General features: G+C 50.8%; 1 protein-coding gene and 1 long non-coding RNA gene across 2 annotated transcripts in view; both read right to left on the reverse strand.

Moving 5' to 3' along the window:
• Positions 1-1,250: 1,250 nt before the first annotated feature.
• LOC139008456 (uncharacterized) overlaps positions 1,251-24,203 on the reverse strand; it is a 39,296-nt gene continuing 16,343 nt past the window's right edge. Inside the window, exons 2-5 of the long non-coding RNA XR_011471143.1 lie at positions 7,501-7,604; positions 5,672-7,373; positions 4,529-4,811; positions 1,251-3,051 (exon numbers count right to left, since the gene is read on the reverse strand). This is a non-coding gene — a long non-coding RNA (uncharacterized lncRNA). The remainder of the gene's footprint in view (positions 3,052-4,528; positions 4,812-5,671; positions 7,374-7,500; positions 7,605-24,203) is intronic.
• GAPT (GRB2 binding adaptor protein, transmembrane) lies at positions 16,453-17,080 on the reverse strand. The gene is given in 2 exon segments (XM_070411715.1): positions 16,453-16,890; positions 16,892-17,080. Coding segments are annotated over 2 exon segments (459 nt in total). The 3' UTR covers positions 16,453-16,620.

Below are 24,203 nucleotides of genomic sequence, written 5' to 3' on the forward strand. Positions count from 1 at the left end.
TCAAGGCCCTCTCGGACTCTGCCCCGGCTTTGATTTCAACTCTGTGCCTCCCTCGAATTAAAAATGCTATTGTGTCATGTTCCCTTTGGAAGAAATCAAGCATCCTACAATGTCATTGATTTATTCTTAATTAAAAGGAAAAACCATTTTAACTCATTCCTGCTCGTGATGTTTCCAACCCACACATAATCAATATAAGTAAAAGGTGTTTTTAAAAAATAAACACATGCACCCCAATTTTCTTTTTATAACACAAATATGAGTCTACTAATGGTAACTACCTTTCCTCCATATCTTTTTGTGGGAGGCATTTTGTATATGTTATTCCATCTAATCCTGAATAAGATTGCAAGGTAGTGTTATCAACCTTATTTTACAAAGAAGAAAACTAACAGGCAGGTTAAGTATTTTGCTCACAGACACCAGGCTAATAAGGTACTGGGCCAGGACGTGAAGCTCCGGGTCATCCGGTTCCAAAGCTCAGACTCCTGCCCATAGTTTTTCTCATGAAAGGTAATGTTGCTTCAAAATAATATGTTTTATAATCTCTTACAAAGAACTTCTATCCCACAAACATACTGAGTACTGTTCAGCTACAGGTGTTAGAAGTTTGGGTAAAGGTTATGTGACCTACATCTTTATTAAGGTGTACTTCTAAAAAATAGATATTATCTTTTAAAAAACCACCAGCACTCTTTTTTTAAAATTTAATCTTTATTGTTCAGATTATTACAGTTGTCCCTCTTTTTTCCCCCCATAGCTCTCCTCCACCGGGTTCCCACCCCACCCTCTGCCCTTACCCCCACCCCGTCCTCATCCATAGGTGTACGATTTTTGTCCAGTCTCTTCCCGCACCCCCCACACCCATTTCTCCCCCCCGAGAATAGTCAGTCCACCCCCTTTCTATGCCCCTGATTCTATTATATTCACCAGTTTATTCTGTTCATCAGATTATTTATTCATTTGATTTTTAGATTCACTTGTTGATAGATGTGTATTTGTTGTTCATAATTTGTATCTTTACCTTTTTCTTCTTCTTCCTCTTCTTAAAGGATACCTTTCAGCATTTCATATAATACTGGTTTGGTGGTGATGAACTCCTTTAGCTTTTTCTTATCAGTGAAGCTCTTTCTCTGACCTTCAATTCTGAATGATAGCTTTGCTGGGTAAAGTAACCTTGGTTGTAGGTTCTTGGTATTCATCACTTTGAATATTTCTTGCCACTCCCTTCTGGCCTGCAAAGTTTCTGTTGAAAAATCAGCTGACAGTCATATGGGTACTCCCTTGTAGGTAACTGACTTTTTTTCTCTTGCTGCTTTTAAGAGTCTCTCTTTGTCTTTTGCTCTTGGCATTTTAATGATGATGTGTCTTGGTGTGGTCCTCTTTGGATTCCTTTTGTTTGTGGTTCTCTGTGCTTCCTGGACTTGTAAGTCTATTTCTTTCACCAGGTAGGGGAAGTTTTCTGTCATTATTTCTTCAAATAGGTTTTCAATATCTTGCTCTCTCTCTTCTTCTGGCACCCCCATCATTCGGATGTTGGTACGCTTGAAGTTGTCCCAGAGGCTCCTTACACTGTCTTCATATTTTTGGATTCTTTTTTCTTTTTGTTTTTCTGGTTGGGTGATTTTTGCTTCTTCGTATTTCAAATCTTTGACTTGATTCTTGCGATCTTCTAGTCTGCTGTTGGAACTCTGCATAATATCCTTTATTTCAGTCAGTGTATGCTTAATTTCTAGTTGGTCCTTTTTCATAACCTCGAGGGTCTCACTAAATTTATCGGCAGTTTCTAGAAAATTCTTGAAAAACCTTAGAAGTGTGGTTTTGAATTCTATATCCAGTAGTTTGCTTTCCTCCATTTCTGTCATTTGTGACCTGTTTCTTTGTCTCTGCTTTTTTAATGCTTCCCTGTGTTGATAGAGTGGCTTTCTGTGCTAGGTGTCCTATAGGGCCCAGTGGCTCAGCCTCCCCAATTACCTGAGGTGGACACTCTTGGTGCACCCCTTTGTGGGCTTTGTGTACAGTCTTGTTGTAATTAAGCCTTGATTGTTATAGGTATCACTGGGAGGAATTGACCTCCAGGCCAATTGGCTGTGAGAATCAGCTGTGTCTGCAGTGGAAGAACTTCTGTGCTGAAGACACCCTTATGGGGCAAGACTTGTGTCAGTGGGACTTTAGTGCTGAGTCTGCCCCCTGAGTGTGTCCCTTATGGATCTGAGGAGTTGTAATCTGGATGGTCCCTCTCTGACCACTGGGCACACTGGCCTTGGATCTCTAAGGAGGTGCTAATTTAGCCTCTGCCTGAGGCTACCCAGCAGGAGCTATGGAGAGATCTGCAGATTCCTCTTCTTTGTTTGGGGTTTGGAGGTACCCAGATGAGGCCCAGCTGTGAAGCAATGCAAGCTGCTGTGGGGCCTTGGGACTTCTTTTGGAAGTTCTGTGTCTCTCTGACCCAGCTGCAGTTTGTTAGGTAATTTTCAGATTGCAAAGGGCCAGGCCTTTCATATGCAAAAGCCTCTGGGCACAGCTTGGGTCGGGCGGGGTCTCAGGGGATCAACAGGGTGGAGCAAGCAGCTATGGCTGCTCCTCAGTCCTAATCTAAGAGGCCCCACGTCTCAGTGTCCTGGTAATTGCTGCAAGCACCTCTGAGAGAAAGCCGCCCTCGAGTTCCACCCACTGCCAGACAGTCCAGTTTCTCCCCGTATGAGTCTGGGTCCCCAGAGACTCGCCTGGAACTGGAGTTCAAAGCAGTTGGGATCTTGAGACTCCCTCCGGATTGAAAAAGACAACCGCGTCCTCAGTTGCCAGCCCTTGCCGCATGCGCCTCCGTACCTCTGCACTGTACTTCCGCACCGCACCTCCTCTGAGTCTCAGTGTGCTTTTCTCTTTCCTTCTAGTTGTAGAATTTCCACTCAGCCAGCCTTCCTGTGGTTCTGGATGATGTCCGTTTTGTCTTTTAGTTGTATTTTTGAAGTAGTTGTGATAGGCAGCAATTTCTGGTGTTTACCTATGCCGCCATCTTGGTTTTCCAACACCAGCACTCTTATAAAGTTGCTACAAATTTTGAAAACAATGTTATAATCAAGGCTCACAGTTTAGATATAAGCTTTTTACCTCTTAAGTTTCTGACCAGAACAGAATAGAGGGTGGCTCTAAACAGAATCCATTATAGGACTTGCAAGGTGTGGAGCATGTGTGTGTGTATGGAGTGTGTAGCACATGTGTGTAAACTGTGTGATTTGGAAGCAGGGGCAGGAGGCTGGAGGGGGCTGAGGCAGACGTCATGCTGCTGGCACCCAGCCAGAGCACCTGAGACAGCCTGCACACCTCCCATCCTCACCCACTGCTCTAAGCTAAGCTCACATCTCAGAGCCAAGTCCAGCCATGAACAGGGTTCATGACAAACATTTCTGTCCTGAACTTCCAGAGCATGTAAGACATGACAGATCTGCACGTGGAGAAGTGCTCTCACAGATCACCCAGCTCGATCCTCCCACTTTGTGGATAAGAAATTAGGTTCCACCCCGGCTGGCATGGCTCAGTGGTTGAGCATTGACCTATAAACCAGGAGGTCATGGTTAGATTCCTGGTCAGGGCACATGCCCCGGTTGCAGGCTTAATCCCCAGTAGGTGGTATGCAGGGGGCAGCTGATCCATGATTCTCTCTCATCATTGATATTTCTATCTCTCTCCCTTCCTCTCTGAAGTCAATAAAAACAAATTTTAAAAAAGGAATTAGGTCCCAGAAAAGTGGAAAGAGCTGCCTAAAGCCCCACATTTCGCCTGATGCTGTGGGCCTCTGGCAAACCCTGGGCAAAAGACTGTTCTGAAAGTCTAATCTACATATATAAAAGGCTAAGTGACCAACTGTCTGTCTGTCCGAGCGGCCAGCCAACTGGCCAGTACATATGACACGCACTGGCAATCCTATATAATAAAGAGGTAATATGCAAATTGACCCTCATGCTGTTGCACAAGATGGTCACCCCCATGTGGTCAAAGATGGTTGCCACAAGATGTCCGGCAGGGGAGGGTAGTTGTGGGCAATCAGGCCAGCAGGGGAAGGCAGTTGGGGGTGACCGGGCCTGCAGGGGAGGGAGGGCAATTGGGGGGAACCAGGCCTGCAGGAGAGGGCAGTTGGGGGGACCAGGCCTTCAGTGGAGGGCAGTTGGGGGGACCAGGCCAGCAGGGGAGGGTAGTTAGGGGTGACCAGGCCAGCAGGGGAGGGCAGTTGGGGGGACCAGGCCTGCAGGGGAGCAGTTAGGTGTCAATCAGGCTGGCAGGGGAGTGGTTAGGGAGTGATCAGGCTGGCAGGCTGGCGAGCAGTTGGGAGCCAGCAGTCTCGGATTGTGAGAGGGATGTCCAACTGCCGGTTTGGATTGGGCCTAAACCGGCAGCCCGACATCCCCTGAGGGGTCCCAGATTGGAGAGGGTGCAGGCTGGGCTGAGGGACAGCTCCCGCCCCCCCCCCCGCCCCCCCGCCCAGTGCACGAATTTTGTGCACCGGGCCTCTAGTCATTAATATAATCACCTTTGTGTGTATCAGTAATTTCCATGGAGTTATTTTTAGGTTTACATATTGTAGTTAGAATGGAGAGTCAAAAGGGATTCTGTCTTCATCCTCAAGGGGGCTCCAAACTGATTCTGGAGGCCAGACCCAGAAACAAGTAACAACAACACCAGGGGCCTAGGCGGCACCAAGCAGGCCCGGCAGCGCCCACTCTCAGCTCTGTTCCTGGGGTTCATCCGAGAGCCACTGGTCAGGGCAGGTCTGCGGAGAGTAGGTGGTGCCTCCGGATGAGACAGGCCCCCAACTGCAAATGTGGAATGAGAGGCAGACTCAGAGGCCTTCAAAGGAATGGAAAGGTAATTTCGTTCTTCTTTCTGAGTCTGCAGATTAAAAAAAACCCAAGGCTCCAAGACCAATAAGGACTCAGGCAACGTCACACTAGTAACACAGCCAGGACTAATATGCCATTCACTGTCTCCACTTGACATTTACTTGCTATCTTAGAACTCAACCAAACTTTTGCCCTCAAATCACGCAATTGCCACACATAAAATCAGAATTAAAGCCTCTTCCCAAAAGACAAGTGTCTGAGGGTGACCTCGCCTGTGCTGGCTGAGCTGCAGGGCGCAAGGTCTAAGGAGAGTTGAGTATAATAATTGCTTCTTCAAATGAGGGCTTGGAAAATATTTTAAATTTCATTATTTTTAAAATGTGACAGTAATTTAGCTACAGAACCAGTGTCACTATTTTGCTAATTAAACTTGACCCAAGTCCCCACATGTTCAGAAGGTTACATAGTTCAGTATCCGATGGCTTCACAGAATGGGGGCAGGGTTTCTCCTTCCTTCCTCCTCTGATTACACAAGAACCCGGGACAGGCAGGACAGTCAAGTGGCAGGTGCTGGGAATCTCCAATGGTCACAGGTGCTTCTCTTTTCCAGGTCAGCATGGCCCGTTTGCAGGCAAGCCGAGCCTGGCCTCAGAAATACTGACCCAAACCCCCAGGGCGCAAGCACACAGTGTATTGGTGAGCTTTGCTGTGTAACAACTTCAAAGGTTAGTGATTTGACAACAATCACTGCTGGTTCGCGATTCTGTGGGTGACGGCTGGGTGTGCTGAGCCAGGTCTGCCCAGCAGGTCCCTTCTCGGTTGGGCACACACACCTGAGCAGCAGGTCAGCAGAGGGGCTGTGCTTCTCGGGTTGCTGGGCTACTGACGGGCGATGGGAGAGGGACCAGGCTGTGTGACTCTGACATCTCATAGGCGACCTCGAGTCTGTACCCAGAGCAGCTCTTCGGGTTCTAAGAGAAGGAGCAGAAACACCAGGCCTCAAGGGGCCTTGATTCGGAACAGGCATAGATTCCTTCAGCCAGAAGTCATGTTCAGCTCAGAGGCAAGACATGGAGAAATATACGCGACTTCTTGAAGAGGGGAGCTACAAAGTCACGTTTCAAAACCACTCACATGCTGGAAGGTGGAGAGTGTGGCACCGTTAGGACCCACCGCACAGGCCCGTGCTGCGTGGGGCGCAAATCCCCAGCCCGGCCCCTGCTCCCCACACAGGACCCCGTCACCTTCCTGCTGCGGGTTCTGTCAACCCCCTGGGCCCCGCTTCAACCCTCAGCCACCGCACTGCTGCAGATTAACCTTCCATTTGAGAAATGCAGTTTCATTATTCACAGGGACAAAAATGTGTCCAGGCAACTCCTCCAGCTCAGCCATGCCGGACGCACACCACCCCCAGCGGCAGGCAAGGTGAGGATTCCTGGACAGAACTCACAGGCCTGTCTCCACCAAAGAGACATGCTGAGCATCCTCAAGCTGCACATGAATCAGAGTCAGCATTTACAGAGACAACGTCAAAGGAATGGGTGGCAGCTCCCCACTGTTACAGTATGAATTGGGGGGACACAATCCATCAGTTCATAGCAGGCACTTAACTGAAACATGTTAGGCCTTATTATTTATAGGGGACGGAATAAAAGGGTAAAGCATGTTATTTAATGTGGCAATTGTCATTGATAGAAAACATGCCTGTGTGTGCAGACAGGAGAGATTATGTCCAAGTGAGATGACATCACATCGACCATATGAAAAGCCAATAAATTGTGGTCCAAGCATATTCTTAAGAAATGCAATAGTATTTACAAAAAGGTCTATTATCTGCAGCAGTGGTTGCCAGTGGAGAGGTGAATTAGGGCTGGTAACATTTAGACCCAATTAGTTCTGTCTCTGTACTATAACGTCTTCTATATTCTTTGATTTCTAAAAAAACAACTGTGCATGTATTATTTGGATAAAGCAGGTGTTTCAAAGAAATAAAAAAATACTGTAATTCAGTTTATTTTTTCTGCCCAATGTCCTAGGCTTTATTTTAAGCCTAGACAATCTGGAGGTTAAGAGATACAGAAATAGATGGAGCAGGATTGCATGTGGTTAGGAAAGATTATATCAGAAAATATCAGAAAACATATGCCCAGAAAACAGGACCTCTGGTGGCAGGAAGATTTGTGTAGAAAGAGGGGCAGCAAGAGAAAGACACAGCGAGCAATCTGGAATACAAAAGGCAGGCTATCCCACTGCTTTGCTATGTGGTTGCTCATGCAATCAGAACCCTTTGATTGAACACTTACTCTCAGGCTGTATTTAACAATCACAGTTAAATATTTAGGTTTGTGCCAGGACTGTGATGACAGCTCAGGACAAGGGCAGGAGGGATTCATGCCTTGTGCTATGATTACACAAAACGAAGTCACCTCCCAGGTGCCTGAGGTCGCAGGTGCTTCTGCTTCTGCTTTGCTCCAGCTTCTGGCCACCTCCCCCCACAGCAGTGGGCGGTGGCCGGGGCAAGCGAGACAGTGGCAGCTGTCATTGAGATCAGGTTCAGGGAAGAGAAAGGGGAATAAGTGACAATGAAATGAGCCATACTGTTACCACAGAAAACAGACAAATGGGGGAGAGGGGATGAAATTAAAGATTATAAAGGACTTACTCTGCCAGTGTTTCCCTGGAAGTGTCAGCTGAGCCTTAGAGGGCAGGGGTCTCAGGCCCGTGGTGAAGTGAGTGGCAGCTGCTACTCCCCTCCTGGTGACTGTCCTGTTGGTGGATTGGAAACACGCGAAATCGTGGGAGATTCATACTCTTCCATCGTAACTAGCAACAGCCTCACGTGATGAAGCCTCTTGCTTCCATAACACTACATCATAGAAAAAGCAGCCTAGAGATGTATAACAATGCAGCTTCCTCTGCTCCATTCCAAAGGTTTGGGTTGCAGAGTACAATAGTGGAAGTGGAGAATACAGTATAGAGAATCAACAGTGGAGTAGAGAAGCAGAGGATCAAACCAGCGATTTGGAAGATAAGGAAGCAGAAAGCACCCAATCAGAACAGCAAAAAAAAAGGAATTTTAGAAAATGAGGATAGTGTAAGGAGCCTCTGGGACAACTTCAAGCACCAACATTTGCATCAGGGGAGTGCCAGAAGGAGATGAAAGGTAGCAAGATGTTGAAAATCTATTTGAAAAAATGACAGAAAACTTTTCTTACCTGGTGAAGAAAATAGACATACAAGTCCAAGAAGCACAGAGAGTCTCAAACAAGAGGAACCCAAAGAGGCCCACACCACGACACTTCATAATTAAAATGTAAAAGGTTACAGACAAAGAGAACCTTAAAAGCAGTAAGAGAGAAGCATTTAGTTACCTATAAAGGAGTGCCCATATGACTGTCAGCTGATTTCTCAACAGACACTTCACAGGCCAGAAGAGAGTGGCAAGAAATAGTCAAAGTGATGAACAGCAAGGACCTATAACCAAGATTACTCTACCCAGCAAAGCTACCCTTTAGAGTTGAAGGTCAGATAAAGAGCTTAACAGGCAAGGAGGAAAAGCTACAAGAGTTCATCACAATCAAACCAGTATCACAGGAAATGTTAAAGGACCTTCTTTAAGAAGAAGAAAAAGATTAAAACTATGAATAATAAAATGTCAATAAATACATATCTATCATCCATATGTTCATTGCAGTATTATTTACAATAGTCAAGATATGGAAGCAACCTGAGTGTTCATCAATAGATGAATGGTAAAGAAGTGGTGCATGTATACAATGGAAAATGACGGCCATAAAAAGAAGGAAATCTTGCATCTGCAGCAACATGGATGAACCTAGAGCAGTGGTTCTCAACCTTCCTACTGCCGTGACCCCTTAATACAGTTCCTCATGTTGTGGTGACCCCCAATTTCATTGTTACAAGTTGAACATAATTAAAGCATAATGATGAATCACAAAAACAATATGTAATTATATATGTGTTTTCCGATGGTCTTAGGCGACCCCTGTGAAAGGGTCGTTCGACCCCCAAAGGGGTCTCGACCCACAGGTTGAGAACCTCTGACCTAGAGGGTATCATGCTGACTGAAATAAGTCAGAGAAGACAAATGCCATGTGGTTTCACTTACATGTGGAATCTAAAAAACAAGATAAATGAAAAAGCAGAACAGAAACAGACTTAAAAAACAAAACAAAACAGAACAGACTGATGGGTGCCAGGGGGGAGGGGTTGGGGAACTGGGTGAAAAGGTGGAGGGACTGAGAAGTACAGATTGGTGTTGCATTCCTGAGAGTCACAGGCATGTAAAGTGCAGCAGAGGGAATAGAGTCAATAATATTGTAATCGCTATGTATGGGTCAGGTGGGCACTAGATTTATCGGGGTGATCACTTCATAAGTTATGCAAATGTCTAATCACTGGGCTGTACACCTGACACTAATATAATCTTGTACATCAACTGTAATTGAAAAATAAAAAATATATATTAAAAAAAGAAAAATAGACCCCCCCCCCCCCCCCCCCCCCCCCCCCCCGCCACACACACACACACACAGACGCAAAATAGATAAAACAGTGAATGGATGGCGGGCAATTCTGGTTGTAATTTGAAAATATATCAAGTCAGTTGTGATGATGCTGATCATAACTTCTGATTAGTAGTTATAATATGAGATTGCTGGCAATTCCAAAAGAAATGATTATATAATAAATGAAGTTTATTTTGAGAAAAATACTTCAAAGCACAGTCTTTGAAGAAGAAAACCATGAGCCGTCCTCCCTGGAGAAAAGCCCAACACAACGCAGGCCACGCCACTGAGGCAGGTGGCACAGAGGCTGAGGTCTGTGCACCGCGGGCTGGCACAACCGTAACGTTTAAGATTTTCACATATTATCTCATTCCATTGTCAGAACAGCCTTGTGGGGGTTTTAACTCTTTCAGCTGTGGGTTTTCTGGCTCAGAGAAGTGTTAGCGAGGCCACATGCTAATGCTCATCACAACTGACAAGAGTATAGGTCTGCTATAGGTTTTATTTTCTCCGGTGAATTACACTGCCTAGAAATATTTAAGTTTGTGCCCCAGACCTGTGTAGAAGGAAAGCTCTATGAATTTTTCTCAACCAATATTTTATGTTTTTTTCTAATTATTTTTAATAGCAGTTTACAAACCCTTCAAAGCAATTTGAGATTTCACCTTTCAGCAAACGAGCTGTAGCACAAACGGTAATGTTCAGTAAGAAGGCCCGCTCTGCAGCAATGCGGTCATGAATTCCTGCTTCCTTCCCAGGTAAGCTCTGCTCATGCACTTCGTCCATCAGTGACCCAGGGTAGCAGCGTGCCCGACTTAGTAAGTCAGGTTCAAGATCTTCTATAGAAGCTTTAATATCACTGTTTCTTTCCTTCATAGCCTTTTATTTATATTTCTAATTATGCATTTATTGGTGTGGGGTTTTTTGTATTTCATCTAGACTGTAGGCATCGTATGTTTTTATTCACCATTCAGTCCTGGGTCTTTAACCGAATGTCTGAAGCGTTTTCCGTGCCTCATCTCATTTGACCCTCACAGAAGTCCTGGAGTAGGTAGATAGGAGACTCAATAGAATCCTATTTTCTTCTCATTAGCCGGAAAATGGAGATTTATAAAGCTTAGAAGCTTGACCCAACTGAAAAGAAGTAAGAAATGGTGGACCTTGAAAATGACTTCAGGTTTTCTCGCTGTGCAGAATATAGTCAAACACTGCTGCAGTTAAATATTTCACCCTTTGTTCTCCCTGTGTGATTTACAATAATAATCTGCCTTGTGGTGATATTTACTGCTGTGTTGCTGACAATTACCTGAAAGAGAAGTTGGGGTGCTTCACTGGGCTGGAAAAGTTTACCTAAATCAGAAAGCAAGTTTAATTAAGCAAGTTTATTCTATATCTATAAAAGGCTAAGTTGACTCGCACATGCACGATACATATAAAGCTCTCGCTGGCGCCAGTTGCACGTGTGTTTTGATCTGTCACTGTCGATCAAGAATGTGGTTGACACTCTATTATAGAGAAAGAGCGAATAGCGATATTAAAATATTTCTTCTAATTAATTTCCTTTCAGTGTGCACAAATCCATGCACTGGGCCACTAGTGTATGTATAAATGGGTAAATGGATAGACAGATAAAGGAGGGAAGTCAGGAAAGGGGTCTCTCATTTCGGACTGCTAGGATTGAAGACGGCTTCATAGGTGACCTGGGATTTAATCTGGGCTTTGGAAAGGGGGTAAGAGTAGGATCTCAGCCCACATGTTGAAATACACAACCTTTATCAGAGCTTTAATTTTTCTGTTAAGTGCATTCAAGGAGATGCATTCTCAATTGAGCCTCCCAGCTTTCTTCTTCAACACCTGTGGGTAAAGAAGGCATTGCTATGTTAAGCAACAGAGCTAATGAAAAGAGGAAGTGAAAACCATTCTTAAATGAATAGAGTCCCACTTCCTCTCCAGCTTCCTTTAATACGATGTATCCTTGTACAGAAAAATGTTTCACTAGAAAGGACTTTTTACCGAAAGGCAAAATTAAGCCATATTCACCTTTCCCACAGACCTGCAGGATGCATGAGAAACAGTGGGAACTTAGGGCTGAGGAATAAATTGTTTGCTGCTCTGCAGAATGTCTGAAATGCAATGCGACTCTGGCAGTGCTTCTCCTGCTCAACCCAGAACCCAAGCCTTTCGCGCCTACTTGGCGACTTTGTCCCCTGCCTCGCCTTGCAGATGGCCGAGTTTTCAACGTCTCACAAGACTCTCTCTTTTGATGACGATTAAGGGGATTATACGACTCCAACAAGGCTTCCTCCTTGTGCATGTCTTCATCCTCCTTTTTCTAAGTTCTCTTTCCCATGCACTTTCCTCCCCTCTTCTAAATGTTTGCTCTGAGATTTAATTTGTTGATCTAGCAAATTAAAAAGTAATTATCCCTTTGCATTTACTTTTACATCTTTTGGTTTTAGAAGGAGACTCCCTTCATGGCATGCCAGGTTTCTCCTTGCTCGCGACGTCCCAATATTCTCCTTGATCCTCCGCAGGACAGACTGACCTGGCTCCGAGGCGCCCCCTGCAGCCCAGAGCTGCCGTTTGTGGGCACTGACTTGAGGAGTTTTCATCTCAATTTGAGATTTGAAAAATCCTTTGCTAACAGGTCAAACCTCATTCACTGCAGTCCTGCCCTGAGCTCTGAGCAGCACATTAGTGTCCGGCTGGTACACAGGCCGCTGGGCAGGTGGTCTCAGGTTCCAGCCGAGCTCTGGGCTTCACTGAGCTTCCGTCTTTGCCTTTGGCAGCTTCCGGGCACCTGGGGTCTCATGGCAGCCCCGCTAGCCTTGCCTCCATCACCTGCAGGGACCTAGGATCCGAGAAGTGATGGATCGCCCAGCTTCCGAGATGTGCAGCCTTAACAATTCAGGAAAGCCAATCTGTCCTTCAAAAAGGGAAACACTGCAGGACCGCGGAGCATTGGTTTCCATGGCAACGGCATGGGTCAATCACACCGTCACCCCTTCCGCAGCCTTGACTGCATCTGCAACTACCATCTCCTGGCTTTCCTTTGTGTGAGCCTCTCTCCTTAGCTCAATTGCCATCTCTGCTGGGAGAATCTCAAGCTGCGAAACGACAGGAGCTGAATTTAAAGTAAAAGCTGCGGAAGCCTTAATAAGACACCGCAGCCCGGCCGGCGCGGCTCAGTGGTTGAGCATCAACCTATGAGCCAGGAGGCCAGGGTTCAAGTCCAGGTCAGGGCACATGCATGGGTTGTGGGCTCGGTCCCCAGTAGGGGGCTTGCAGGAGGCAGCCGGTCCATGATTCTCTCTCATCATTGTTGCTTCTCTCTCTCTCTCCCTCTCCCTTCCTCTGGGAAATCCCTCTCTCTCTCTCTCTCTCTCTCTCTCTATATATATATATATGTATATATAAATTTTAGACACCACAGAGCTCTGCTTATTTGGAAACTCAGACACATGCTCGCTGAAATCCAGGCCTGCATCTTGAACCTCAGAACCTTTCTTCCCACCTCCTGTCCCAGCTCGGAAATTCGTGAACTGCGATATCCGATGGTTTTGAAAAGTCCATGTCATTCTGCCTTCCAAGGCCGTGTGCATCGTGGACAGACACCAGCTTTATTAGGGCAAAGCCCACACCCTCCAGCTGTGGCAGACGCCCTGTGCTGTGCATGTTCCCCCACGTCCTGCGTGGTTCAGGGTTCAGGATCTGGAGGAGGGGCCGCACACAAATGAAAGAGACGAGACAAGAAATAATAATTTGGAAATATTGGGGGCCAGGCGGGCAAGCCCAACTCAAGGGGAAGGACTTCCACTGGTGCCCAGGCCTCGCCAGCCTTTTATTCAATATTGGATACACATCTAGCTCTTCGGCAGGCAATTGCGGTAGCAGACAGACTATCTTAAAGGTCAGTAAATATTAGAAGGATTTACTCTGAGACTATTTGGTCAGGAAATAGCTTGAGCCCCCATTGTCTGGACTGGACAATCGGTGCATAACTCTGGCCCTTGCCATGGGTTCAAGGGTCACCAGCGTTCCGGGCTCCTTGTTGGCACTTCTCTGCTAGTGAAGACAATGGGCGGCCTCCTGCACTGTGCCATGGGCCTTGGCTCACTCTTCAGGTAAGTGGCGTGTAGCTCTGTCCGGTTCTTGAACATACCCTGTACTCTGGGCCCCACACTGGCTGTCCCTCTTTCTGGAACACTGCTCCCTCAGCCTCTGCCTGTCTGGCAGGCATCTTGTGACGGGGGAGCTGAATGGGATGAGCTCACTAGCTGGGCGTCTGGGAGCAGAGCATCCGGCCGAGAGGCTGCCGTGTCCCCACGTTCAGGCAGGTGGGAGGCCTGGCAGGAAGGTCCAGGTCCAATACCCTCCCTGACAAGGGCATGCAGTTTCCCACGTGTTTACTAGTAGCCGGTTAGTATCTTCACTCAACCAGGTTATAAACGCAAACCCCCTCGCTCCTCTTTTTACAGCTAACCTTACTAGCAGTTGTGGGGGGCGGAAGAGGACAAGGAAATTATATTCAGTATCTCTTTTTCTGCACATACTCCATTCTTGTCCTCTCCCATCTCCTATTCTCTCTTTTCTCCTTCTCTCATTTTCACCCCCTTGTCACGTCTCCTCCTCCCTCTTCTTCCCGGCACCCCTTCACATTTCTGTCTCCTGTCTGCATCCTTTATGACAACATTTCTGTCTTCTTAGTCTCAAGAATAAAGCTGTCCCTGTGAGATAAAGATAGGAAAGTCTGTCTGTGTCTATTGAAAATAGCAGTTTGGATTTGTGTTGTGTTACTAGCGAAAGTGACCACATTACCGCGATTATGAGGAAGGATGTGTGTGGGGGGGGGGGGGGGGGGGACAGGAGACAGCGAGTGTGGCTTGCGTGTATGCACACAGGTGCAGGCTCGTCTGGCCTGGGACACAGATCTGGGCTCTGAGACCACGGCCAACAACGACGGGCAGCTGCTCTCAGCCTGAAACACCCCCTCCTCTCTGCCTTACACTTCAGTGCAGTCCAGGGCCTGCCTCTCGGATCAACCCCCCCCCCCCCCCCCCCCCCCCCCCCCCCCCCGCACACACACACACACACATACACCGGGACTCTCAGCCTGCTGCCTGCCGGGATCCCTGTCGTCCCAGCCGCTCCCAGTCCCTCCCAAGCACAGGCTATTCCCCTGTCACAGGTGCTGGGGAGGCAAGGGGAGTGGTTACCTTAGCAGAAGGCGTCCTCCTGAGCCTTGAACATGGCCACGTGCTCCAGCCCAGAGAGCGCTGTAACCTTTCCTCTCGAGAAGGGAAAGGAGCCATTTCTAACCTTTATGCGTTTCATGACGGATTCCCATCTGGCCCCTTGCCAGTCATTCCTCAGCTGTGTCTCCATTCAAAATGTAAATGTTATCATGCCCCTGCTCTGCTGGCCTCTGAGCCACACACCAGCCCTACAAGCAGCTGCGTCTCGGGGTCCTCCTGCACCCCCACCAGGTGTCACCCCCACCGGTGCCACCACAGGCCCCCACTACGCTCCAGCTACAGCGCTGTCTTAGGCTCCCAGAGCACCCTATCTTTCATGCCTCAGATCCTCTCCCCAAGCTGGCCCCATCCTGCCCACCACATTTACACGAATAACTCATTTCTTCCTCGTCTCACCTCAAGTCTGTCCTCAGAGAGGTCTCCTTTGACCGTCCCATTAAACCAAACCTTCTTCTTTTCCCAACTCCATGGCTCTCAAAAGCAGAACACAGAACACTGTTTTTTTCTTTAAAGCACCTGCTATACATTTTCTTTGTACCATTTGAAGTCCACTTGGGGGAAAAAACATACCAGGTTGTTTTAACAGGGAGAACCGAATACAGGAAATTGGCCGAAAAGGAACTGAGGGTTGGAAAAGTGGGAAATTAGAGAAGGAGGTAGGCTTGGCAGGAAGCAGCCTGAGCAGGAGGGCGGGGGACCATCAGGACCAGAAGGGGGCGCCTGCAGGGCTGGGCCAGAGCTGGGCGGGGCCTGTCCTTGGGGAGCTGGGAGGGGCTCTGGAGAGTGGCTCTCAGTCCAGCAGGTGGGAGGGTGCTGACCGACAGGTGGAGGGACAGGTGGTGGGAGGCCGGAAGGAACTAGATCTGCAAGCAGCAGTGATGCTGGGCCAGTCACAGGACGGCAGGACACAGAACAGTGCCCCCAGGTCTCCCTCGCGCCCCCACGTCAGAACCCAATGCGGGCCCACCTGTCGGAGGAACAGCGCCGGCACCAGGCAGGTGTGGAGACAGGTGTCGGCTCAGTAGCCAGCACAGCTGCTTGTCTTCACTGCATGTTCTTTGCTACCGGACTGTGCGGTCGGGACCCAGGCCTTTCCTGTGACGACTCACCCCTCCCCACCCAGGGCCCGGCACAGTGAGAAGTGGACAGAGGCATCAGTACATGTTCCTTGGACGCACACATTCGTTTTTAAAAAAAAACAAAAAGCCTACAACTGCTTAGCAGAATGTACGTTCATTCTTGTCCACGGAACAGTAATGATCCGGACCCTGTGAGCGCGAGGCCCTTCGCACGAGCGAGGAGTTGAAGACATTCCCCCGGTCACATGTAGAGCCAACGCCAAGCACAGGCGCAGGTTTAACTGCTCAGGGGGACAGGCGGCAGAGACCGGAGGCCGGGCAGGAGGAGGGCAGCGTCCTGGGCTGACAGGCCCCGGGAGGCTCTGGCCCGAGGCAGGCGAGGGCGCCCAGGAGAGCGGGGCCGGGGGCGCGGGGGGGGGGGGGGGGGGGCGGGCGTCCCAGGTGCTGGTGAGGAGCGCGGAGAAGTCCCTGAGAAGCAAATGGAAACCACCTGTGGCAGCCATGACCCCGCGGCCGGCAGTGTGTCCGGTCTTTTGCAAAACGTTACAGGCAAAGGAGTGAGGTGGCCCTTGAAGACGTTTTCTGGGGAGAAATGGGCAGCGTCCTGGGGAACTGAGGGCGCAGCAACCACATGACCATTCACCTGAGCAGAGAACCGTGGGAGCGCGGATGAAGGCACAGGGAACAGGTGAGGATCGGTGCACCGCGCGCAGGAGTCAGGACCCGCGGGGGAGGAGGGGAGAAGGGGGAGGGGAAGGGGGAGGAGGGGAAGGGGGGGAGGGGGGCGGGATGCCGGGGGTGGGGGGCGTGGGAGCTGAGCCTCATCCCAGGGGCGCCCGTGAAGGCTCGGGCCAGACTGAGTCGCGTTCCGTCCGAAGCCCGAGTGACAGCGGCGCCCCCGGCCCGCGCGGCCCCGCGCTCAGTACGCGTCCGGGAGGATGTAGATGTCCTCGTCCGGCGGCGCCGCGGGGGCCCCGGGCGCGGGGAGGTTGTAATAGTCGCCCGCGGGCTGGTTCCCGTAGACGTGCTCCTCGCAGGCGCCGCGCCCCGCGTTCTCGTACAGCCCGCGGGCGTGCGCGGCGCCGGGGTCCCGGGCGGGCAGGTTCTCGTAGTGGCCCTGCGGGTCCTGGGGGTCCGCCGCCCCGGCTCGGGGGTCGGGGGCCGCGGCCTTGGCGCCGAGGCCGGGGGGGGCCCGCGGAGAGCGTCTGGGAATAGTCCCCCCGCCGGCGCCGCGGCCGCAGGAACCCCGGGAGGGCGAGGGGCGCGCGGCCCCGGTGCTTCCAGCGCCAGACGCACCCGACGCCGCCGACGAGCGCCAGCAGCAGCAGCGAGAGCCCCACGGCCAGGGCCACGCCGCCGCCGCCGCAGCCCCGCAGCATCTGGGCGCAGGCGGTGCCGTTCGGGGGGACGCGGAGGCCCCCGAGGAACTCACAGGCACAGCCCGCGGTGAGGACGCGGCGGGTGTGGTTCTGGTTCCGGTTCTGGACCGACGGGAGCTCCTCCAGGCATCGCCCTCTCAGCCCCGAGAGGACGGGGCCGGGCAGCGTCGCGATGCAGGCGGCGGCGAGGCGGAGGAGGCGCGGCCGGGGGCGCCGGTTCTCCTCGTCGCTGCGGTTCCCCACCTCGTGCCCGGCAACCAGCAGCTGCGCGGAGTCGGGGGGCCCCCGGCTCCACGGTCCTTCCTGCGCGGAGTCGGGGGGCGCGGCGGGCGTGCGGGGCGGGCAGCAGCAGAACAGGAAACCCAGGGACAGGAAGGCGGGGCGGCCTGCCATCCAGACCTGCGAGGGGAAGCGCGTCAGTGCCGTCTGTTCGGTCCGAACGAACCTGCAGTTCCCACCCGCGCTGCTCGGCCCGCTCAGCTGCCGGAGGGTCACCGCGCCCAGCACCGCCCCTGCCCCGCGTCAGGGAGGGTGCAGGGCCCGGCGGTGCCGCGGCCACGCCCACCTCCCCGGGCGCCCACATCCGCAGCGAGACAGCCTCCTCCACCGGAACGGAAACCGTCTTCCCACCTGGTGACCGGTGGGCAGAGCTCAGGCCTGTGCATCTTTACAGTCTAGAGAAGAGCAAAGCCTGGCGCAGAGGAGGCCTCACTGTTCACTGAATGAACGATGAAATACACAACTGGCTCCAAACCTGAGCATCGCATGGCTTCAACTGACACTTTAAAACTCGAGATATGGCCCAGCTGGTCAGTGGTGTCCCGCGTGCCAAAAGGTTGCCGGTTCAATGGTTCAATGGCACATACCCAGGCTGCGGGCTCCAACCCCAGCAGGGGGAGTGAGGAGGCAGCCAATGGTTGTTCTGGTCTCAGGCCAATGTTTCTATCTCTTTCTCTCCCTTCTTCTATCTAAAAATCAATAATAATAATAAACCTTTAAAAATATACCTCAAGATATGTCTTCTACAGGAGGGTATAGTTTATGCTTAAGAGAAGAGCTCTGTGCATTGGCCTGTGGACTGAAGGGGCCCAGGATCGATTCCAGTCAAGGGCATGTACCTGGGTTGCGTGCGGGCACATCCCCAGAGGGAGGTGTGCAGGAGGCAGCTGATCGATGTCTCTCTCTCATCGATGTTTCTAACTCTCTATCCCTCTCCCTTCCTCTCTGTAAAAAATCAATAAAGTACATTAAAAAAAAGAAGAGCTCTGTGACATAAAACCAATTTCTTTCAAAGCCTTCCTAGCACCATTCTCAAAACTTCCAGCCAACAACTTCCATTCAATTAAGATAATGTTAGAGTGTTTTCTTCAATGTTTTAAAATTGCAAAGAGGAGAGAAACAGAAAGGACTGTACTGAATGTTCTACTTTGATTTTATCAACAAAATACTGTGTGTTTTCCAACTACACAGAGAAATAGTTACATCCAGTAGTTTTTTGTTTTATTGATATAATTGACATAATATTGGATATATGTTTAAGATGTGCAACATGATTTGACAGATGTGTATGTTGTGGAGTGGTTGCTACATTAAGTTTAGTTTACATTCATCACCTCCCATAGTTACAATTTTTTTCTTGTGATGAGAAATTTTAAGATCTATTCTCTTAGCCAATTTCAAACATGCAATATTGTTAACAATACAGTCATCCAGTATTGTTCATTGTGCTTGTGAAAGGATTCCCATCTTTAATTAATTACTCTTTAGTGAAGAGTTTATGTTGGGTCACCTTCTAATGCCTTTCCCTGGATTTCTATCTCCTTCAACCCTATGGCTGCCACAGGAAGCAGACATTACTGTAATCGCCACATGACAAATGAGAAAAGACAACATTAAAGTAGTTGAGTAAGTTCTTTAACAACCAAGAAGCTACTGAATCACGATTCAGGTCAAACTTCCCCCAAATATTACTCTTACCCAGATTCCCGCACACAGCTGTCAAGCACAGCTGTCACTGTGAATGGCTGGGTGACCTGCGTCTCCAGGGCTGGGAACTTATCTAACTCACCTGTTACCAGCACGGCAGTGGACACGGCACAGCCAGGTTATTAAATATTGGTTAACGAATGAGCAGCCTGCCTTAGGCAGCATAACCATAAACAGAACAAGGAAGCCCACAACTTGGGCCCGGCTTTCTGTGACTAGTCAAGTCCAATAGTGAGCCTGTCCAAGCTATTCGTGGTCAGAACACATCAGGTGGAGAGGAGATGCAGCTCATTTATAAAATATGGCTGAAACCACCACAGGGACAGGTGACCCCGGCCGAGACATGCTTGAACCTCCGGCACTTTTGTGGGGCCCTCCTCCTCAATCTGGACTCCAAGGACAAAGGTTTGGCAAATTACTCGCCACGGGGGACGCATTTCCCTTCTGAAACAGATGAGAGCTGATCACGTTATGTGTTACAGCCTAAGTACTTACTAAGCAATTATTTGCTAGCACATGTGAGCTGAATTCTAGACACTGATTGAGATGTGTCTGCTCTTCAGAAGGCCCCAGGCCTGCACCCCTGGGGAGGACTCTTGTCGCTGCAGAGGGTCATGAGTTACCCCTCAGTTCCCAAGAGGAGGCTGTGTTTGACCATCGATGCTGGTCTGAGCAGAACAGACACTGCAGGACATCCCAATGTTAGAACTGCTTGTCAGATGTGCCACTCAGACAAGAGAGGACTTTCTACAAGAAAATAAACGCACCCTTTCTTTTCTTTAAAGCAGTGGTTCTCAACCTTCCTAACGCCGCGACCCTTTAATACAGTTCCTCATGTTGTGGTGACCCCCAACCATAAAATTATTTTCGTTGCTACTTCATAACTATAATTTTGCTACTGCTATGAATCGTCATGTAAATATCTGATATGCAGGATGTATTTAGGCGACCCCTGTGGAAGGGTCGTTCGACCTCCAAAGGGGTCTCGACCCACAGGTTGAGAACCGCTGCTTTAAAGTAAGTTAACAGGAAAAACCCGAAATACATACACAAGGGCCTGGTCAAATGAAAACACATTAAACAAAAGCCTTCCAAATAGTCTCACCCTAAATAAGCTTCTCTTTGCCCAATCTGGAAGAAGACTTTTAGGGTTTTTTTTGGAAAATAGTTCCAACAGGTTACCCAACAATTCTTCATTTGTCTTAAAATCACAACTTGTTAATAAACTTCTGGATTTTCAAAGTCAGACCCTGCCCTTCTGTTTGGAAACAAAGCCACAGCCAAGCAAACCTCACACTTGTGAGCAGACACACCTGCAAAGAACCAGCAACACACCCACCCACCCAAGGCCGCCACCGACACGGCCCGATGAGGTAAAAAGTCACCAACTATTAAACTGAGCGCGGCTCTCAGCTCTCACCAGCACAGGCGGGTCCGCTTACCTCGATGGCACGCCCGGCGCTCCACTGCTCTCTGGGTCCGTTTTTAAACCTGCTTTGGTGGCGCCTGTTCCTCTTTTCACTGGGCCAGCACTTCCTCCTCCTCCTCCTTTCCGATGATTTCAGGCTTGCAGAGCTTCCTGGCTCGGGGGAAGTTCCTGTCAGATGCCCAGGTGTCCGATCAGGGAGGCCAGCCTTCATCTTTATCACATCATTCTCCCACTTCATCGAAACGATGCACAACGGCTCGATGGTCGCTTATTGGAGCAATATTTGCAGTCCTCACTTTAGAATCCATCCAATTCATTTCACTGACACTTCCGTTTATAAAGAGAAAATTTTTTAAATGCATTATCGCAGAGGTCTTGGTTATTTACTTGTTTCCTTCACAATGGCTGGGACAGTTCTCACCATGGACAGTATGTCCCAGTACCCAGATGCCTCCACACCGTGTCCTGATGCCCAGATGACTCCACTCTGTGTCCTGAAGCCCAGGAGCCTCCACACTGTGTCCCGATGCCCAGGAGCCTCCACACTGTGTCCCGATGCCCAGGAGCCTCCACACTGTGTCCCGATGCCCAGGAGCCTCCACTCTGTGTCCCGATGCCCAGATACCTCCACTCTGTGTCCCGATGCCCAGGTGCATCCACACTGTGTCCCGATGCCCAGATGCCTCCACTCTGTGTCCCGATGCCCAGATGCCTCCACTCTGTGTCCCGATGCCCAGATGCCTCCACTCTGTGTCCCGATGCCCAGGAGCCTCCACACTGTGTCCCGATGCCCAGGAGCCTCCACTCTGTGTCCCGATGCCCAGATGCCTCCACTCTGTGTCCCGATGCCCAGGTGCATCCACACTGTGTCCCGATGCCCAGATGCCTCCACTCTGTGTCCCGATGCCCAGATGCCTCCACTCTGTGTCCCGATGCCCAGGTGCATCCACACTGTGTCCCGATGCCCAGGTGCATCCACTCTGTGTCCCGATGCCCAGGTGCATCCACACTGTGTCCTGATGCCCAGATGCCTCTACACTGTGTCCCGATGCCCAGATGCCTCCACTCTGTGTCCCGATGCCCAGATGCCTCTACACTGTGTCCCGAAGCCCAGATGCCTCTACACTGTGTCCTGATGCCCAGATGCCTCTACTCTGTGTCCTGATGCCCAGATGCCTCCACACTGTGTCCTGATGCCCAGATGCCTCCACATTGTTTCCTGATGCCCAGATGCCTCCACTCTGTGTCCCGATGCCCAGATGCCTCCACTCTGTGTCCCGATGCCCAGATGCCTCCACACTGTGTCCCGATGCCCAGGAGCCTCCACTCTGTGTCCCGATGCCCAGGAGCCTCCACACTGTGTCCCGATGCCCAGGAGCCTCCACACTGTGTCCCGATGCCCAGGAGCCTCCACACTGTGTCCCGATGCCCAGGAGCCTCTACACTGTGTCCCGATGCCCAGGAGCCTCCACACCGGGTCCCGATGCCCAGGAGCCTCCACACCGTGTCCCGATGCTCAGATGCCTCCACTCTGTGTCCCGATGCCCAGATGCCTCCACTCTGTGTCCCGATGCCCAGATGCCTCCACTCTGTGTCCCGATGCCCAGGTGCATCCACACTGTGTCCTGATGCCCAGATGCCTCCACTCTGTGTCCTGATGCCCAGATGCCTCCACTCTGTGTCCTGATGCCCAGATGCCTCTACACTGTGTCCCGAAGCCCAGATGCCTCTACACTGTGTCCTGATGCCCAGATGCCTCCACTCTGTGTCCCGATGCCCAGATGCCTCCACACTGTGTCCCGATGCCCAGATGCCTCCACACTGTGTCCCGATGCCCAGATGCCTCCACATTGTTTCCTGATGCCCAGATGCCTCCACTCTGTGTCCTGATGCCCAGATGCCTCCACACTGTGTCCTGATGCCCAGATGCCTCTACACTGTGTCCTGATGCCCAGATGCCTCCACACTGTGTCCTGATGCCCAGATGCCTCCACTCTGTGTCCTGATGCCCAGATGCCTCCACATTGTTTCCCGATGCCCAGATGCCTCCACTCTGTGTCCCGATGCCCAGATGCCTCCACTCTGTGTCCCGATGCCCAGATGCCTCCACACTGTGTCCCGATGCCCAGGAGCCTCCACTCTGTGTCCCGATGCCCAGGAGCCTCCACACTGTGTCCCGATGCCCAGATGCCTCCACTCTGTGTCCCGATGCCCAGATGCCTCCACACTGTGTCCCGATGCCCAGGAGCCTCCACTCTGTGTCCCGATGCCCAGGAGCCTCCACACTGTGTCCCGATGCCCAGATGCCTCCACTCTGTGTCCTGATGCCCAGATGCCTCCACACTGTGTCCTGATGCCCAGGTGCATCACACTGTGTCCTGATGCCCAGATGCCTCCACACCGTGTCCTGATGCCCAGGTGCCTCTACACTGTCCCGATGCCCAGGTGCATCACACTGTGTCCTGATGCCCAGATGCCTCCACACTGTGTCCCGATGCCCAGGAGCCTCCACACTGTGTCCCGATGCCCAGGAGCCTCCACACTGTGTCCTGATGCCCAGATGCCTCCACACTGTGTCCCAATGCCCAGGTGCACCACACTGTGCCCCGTGCCCCTGTGCATCACACTATGTCTGCAGCATCTCTAAGACCCGCTCCCTGGAGCACCAAATGGGAAGAGGTGAGGTGGGCAGAGGAGAGGATGGGGATGGGTTCTGCCTGTCCCACGCACTGGTGACGCCTCAGCTGCAGGGTGAACAAGAGGGATCAGAAGACCGACTTCCTGAGGTGCCAAGTGGGCAGCAAGAGGTAAGGCAGCCCTGCAGCCTCCCACCGACCATGTCAGACCAGGAGCTAAGGGCTCAGAGCACACACGCACAGGGGCTGTGGGGCAGAGGCGCCCTCAGGGTGTCCTGCAGAGCACGGGCTGGTCAGGGGCAGCAGGGGGTCCTGCGGGTCCCAGCGTGACTGCACCTCAGCCGTCCCTCCAAACGGGGACACAGGGGTTTGCACAGTCACACACGCTCTCTGCAGGTGAGGATGGCGGCACGCGCACCCGGGCTTCCCTTTAAAACTGGGGAAGTTACTGAGCCCTTACACTCCAGGTCCCGGCAGATGAACAGGTGCAGGGACACTGCCTGGCCCCTCGCTCCAGACAGGAATTTTTTAAAGCAACAGGATCATTCTCTGAGGTGCTAGAAGGGACGCTATGTATATTCAAAACAGAATGACTGTGATGGCCTCGGGGGTCAGGTATTAGGCCTGAGGTCCGTGTTTCCTCTCTCCCATCTTTGGCCAGGACACACGTTTTTATTGTCACTGTCTGTCACGGGACCAAGCCTGGGTTCCTCCTCCGGTTTGGGTGGTTTCGGGAGCTCGGAGCCTGGGAGGTGACGCTCTGTCCTGCAGTCATTGGGTCTGGATAGTTTGTATCAAATGAACCTCCCTCTCCTAGTCCCTGATTAACAACCACTTTGTCTAATTGAAACTTAGATTCCCAGTAATTTCTTTTGTGTCAATTAATATATTTATTTTAACCATGTTTTTGTTTTACTTTTTTCAGAAACGTGGACGAGCACTGTGGGGCTGAGTGTGGACATGTTTGCTCCGTGGGCTCCATCTGGACGCTGCTGGATCAGAGCGCCTGCCTGCCTGCTCAGTGAGGAGCCCGCACTGCACGCCAGGCGTCAGGAGCCTCACGGGACCTGGG

Source organism: Myotis yumanensis, unplaced genomic scaffold (assembly GCF_028538775.1).
Source record: "Myotis yumanensis isolate MYYU_CA2020_CCGP unplaced genomic scaffold, mMyoYum1.0.hap1 SCAF_4, whole genome shotgun sequence".
NCBI lineage: Eukaryota > Metazoa > Chordata > Mammalia > Chiroptera > Vespertilionidae > Myotis > Myotis yumanensis.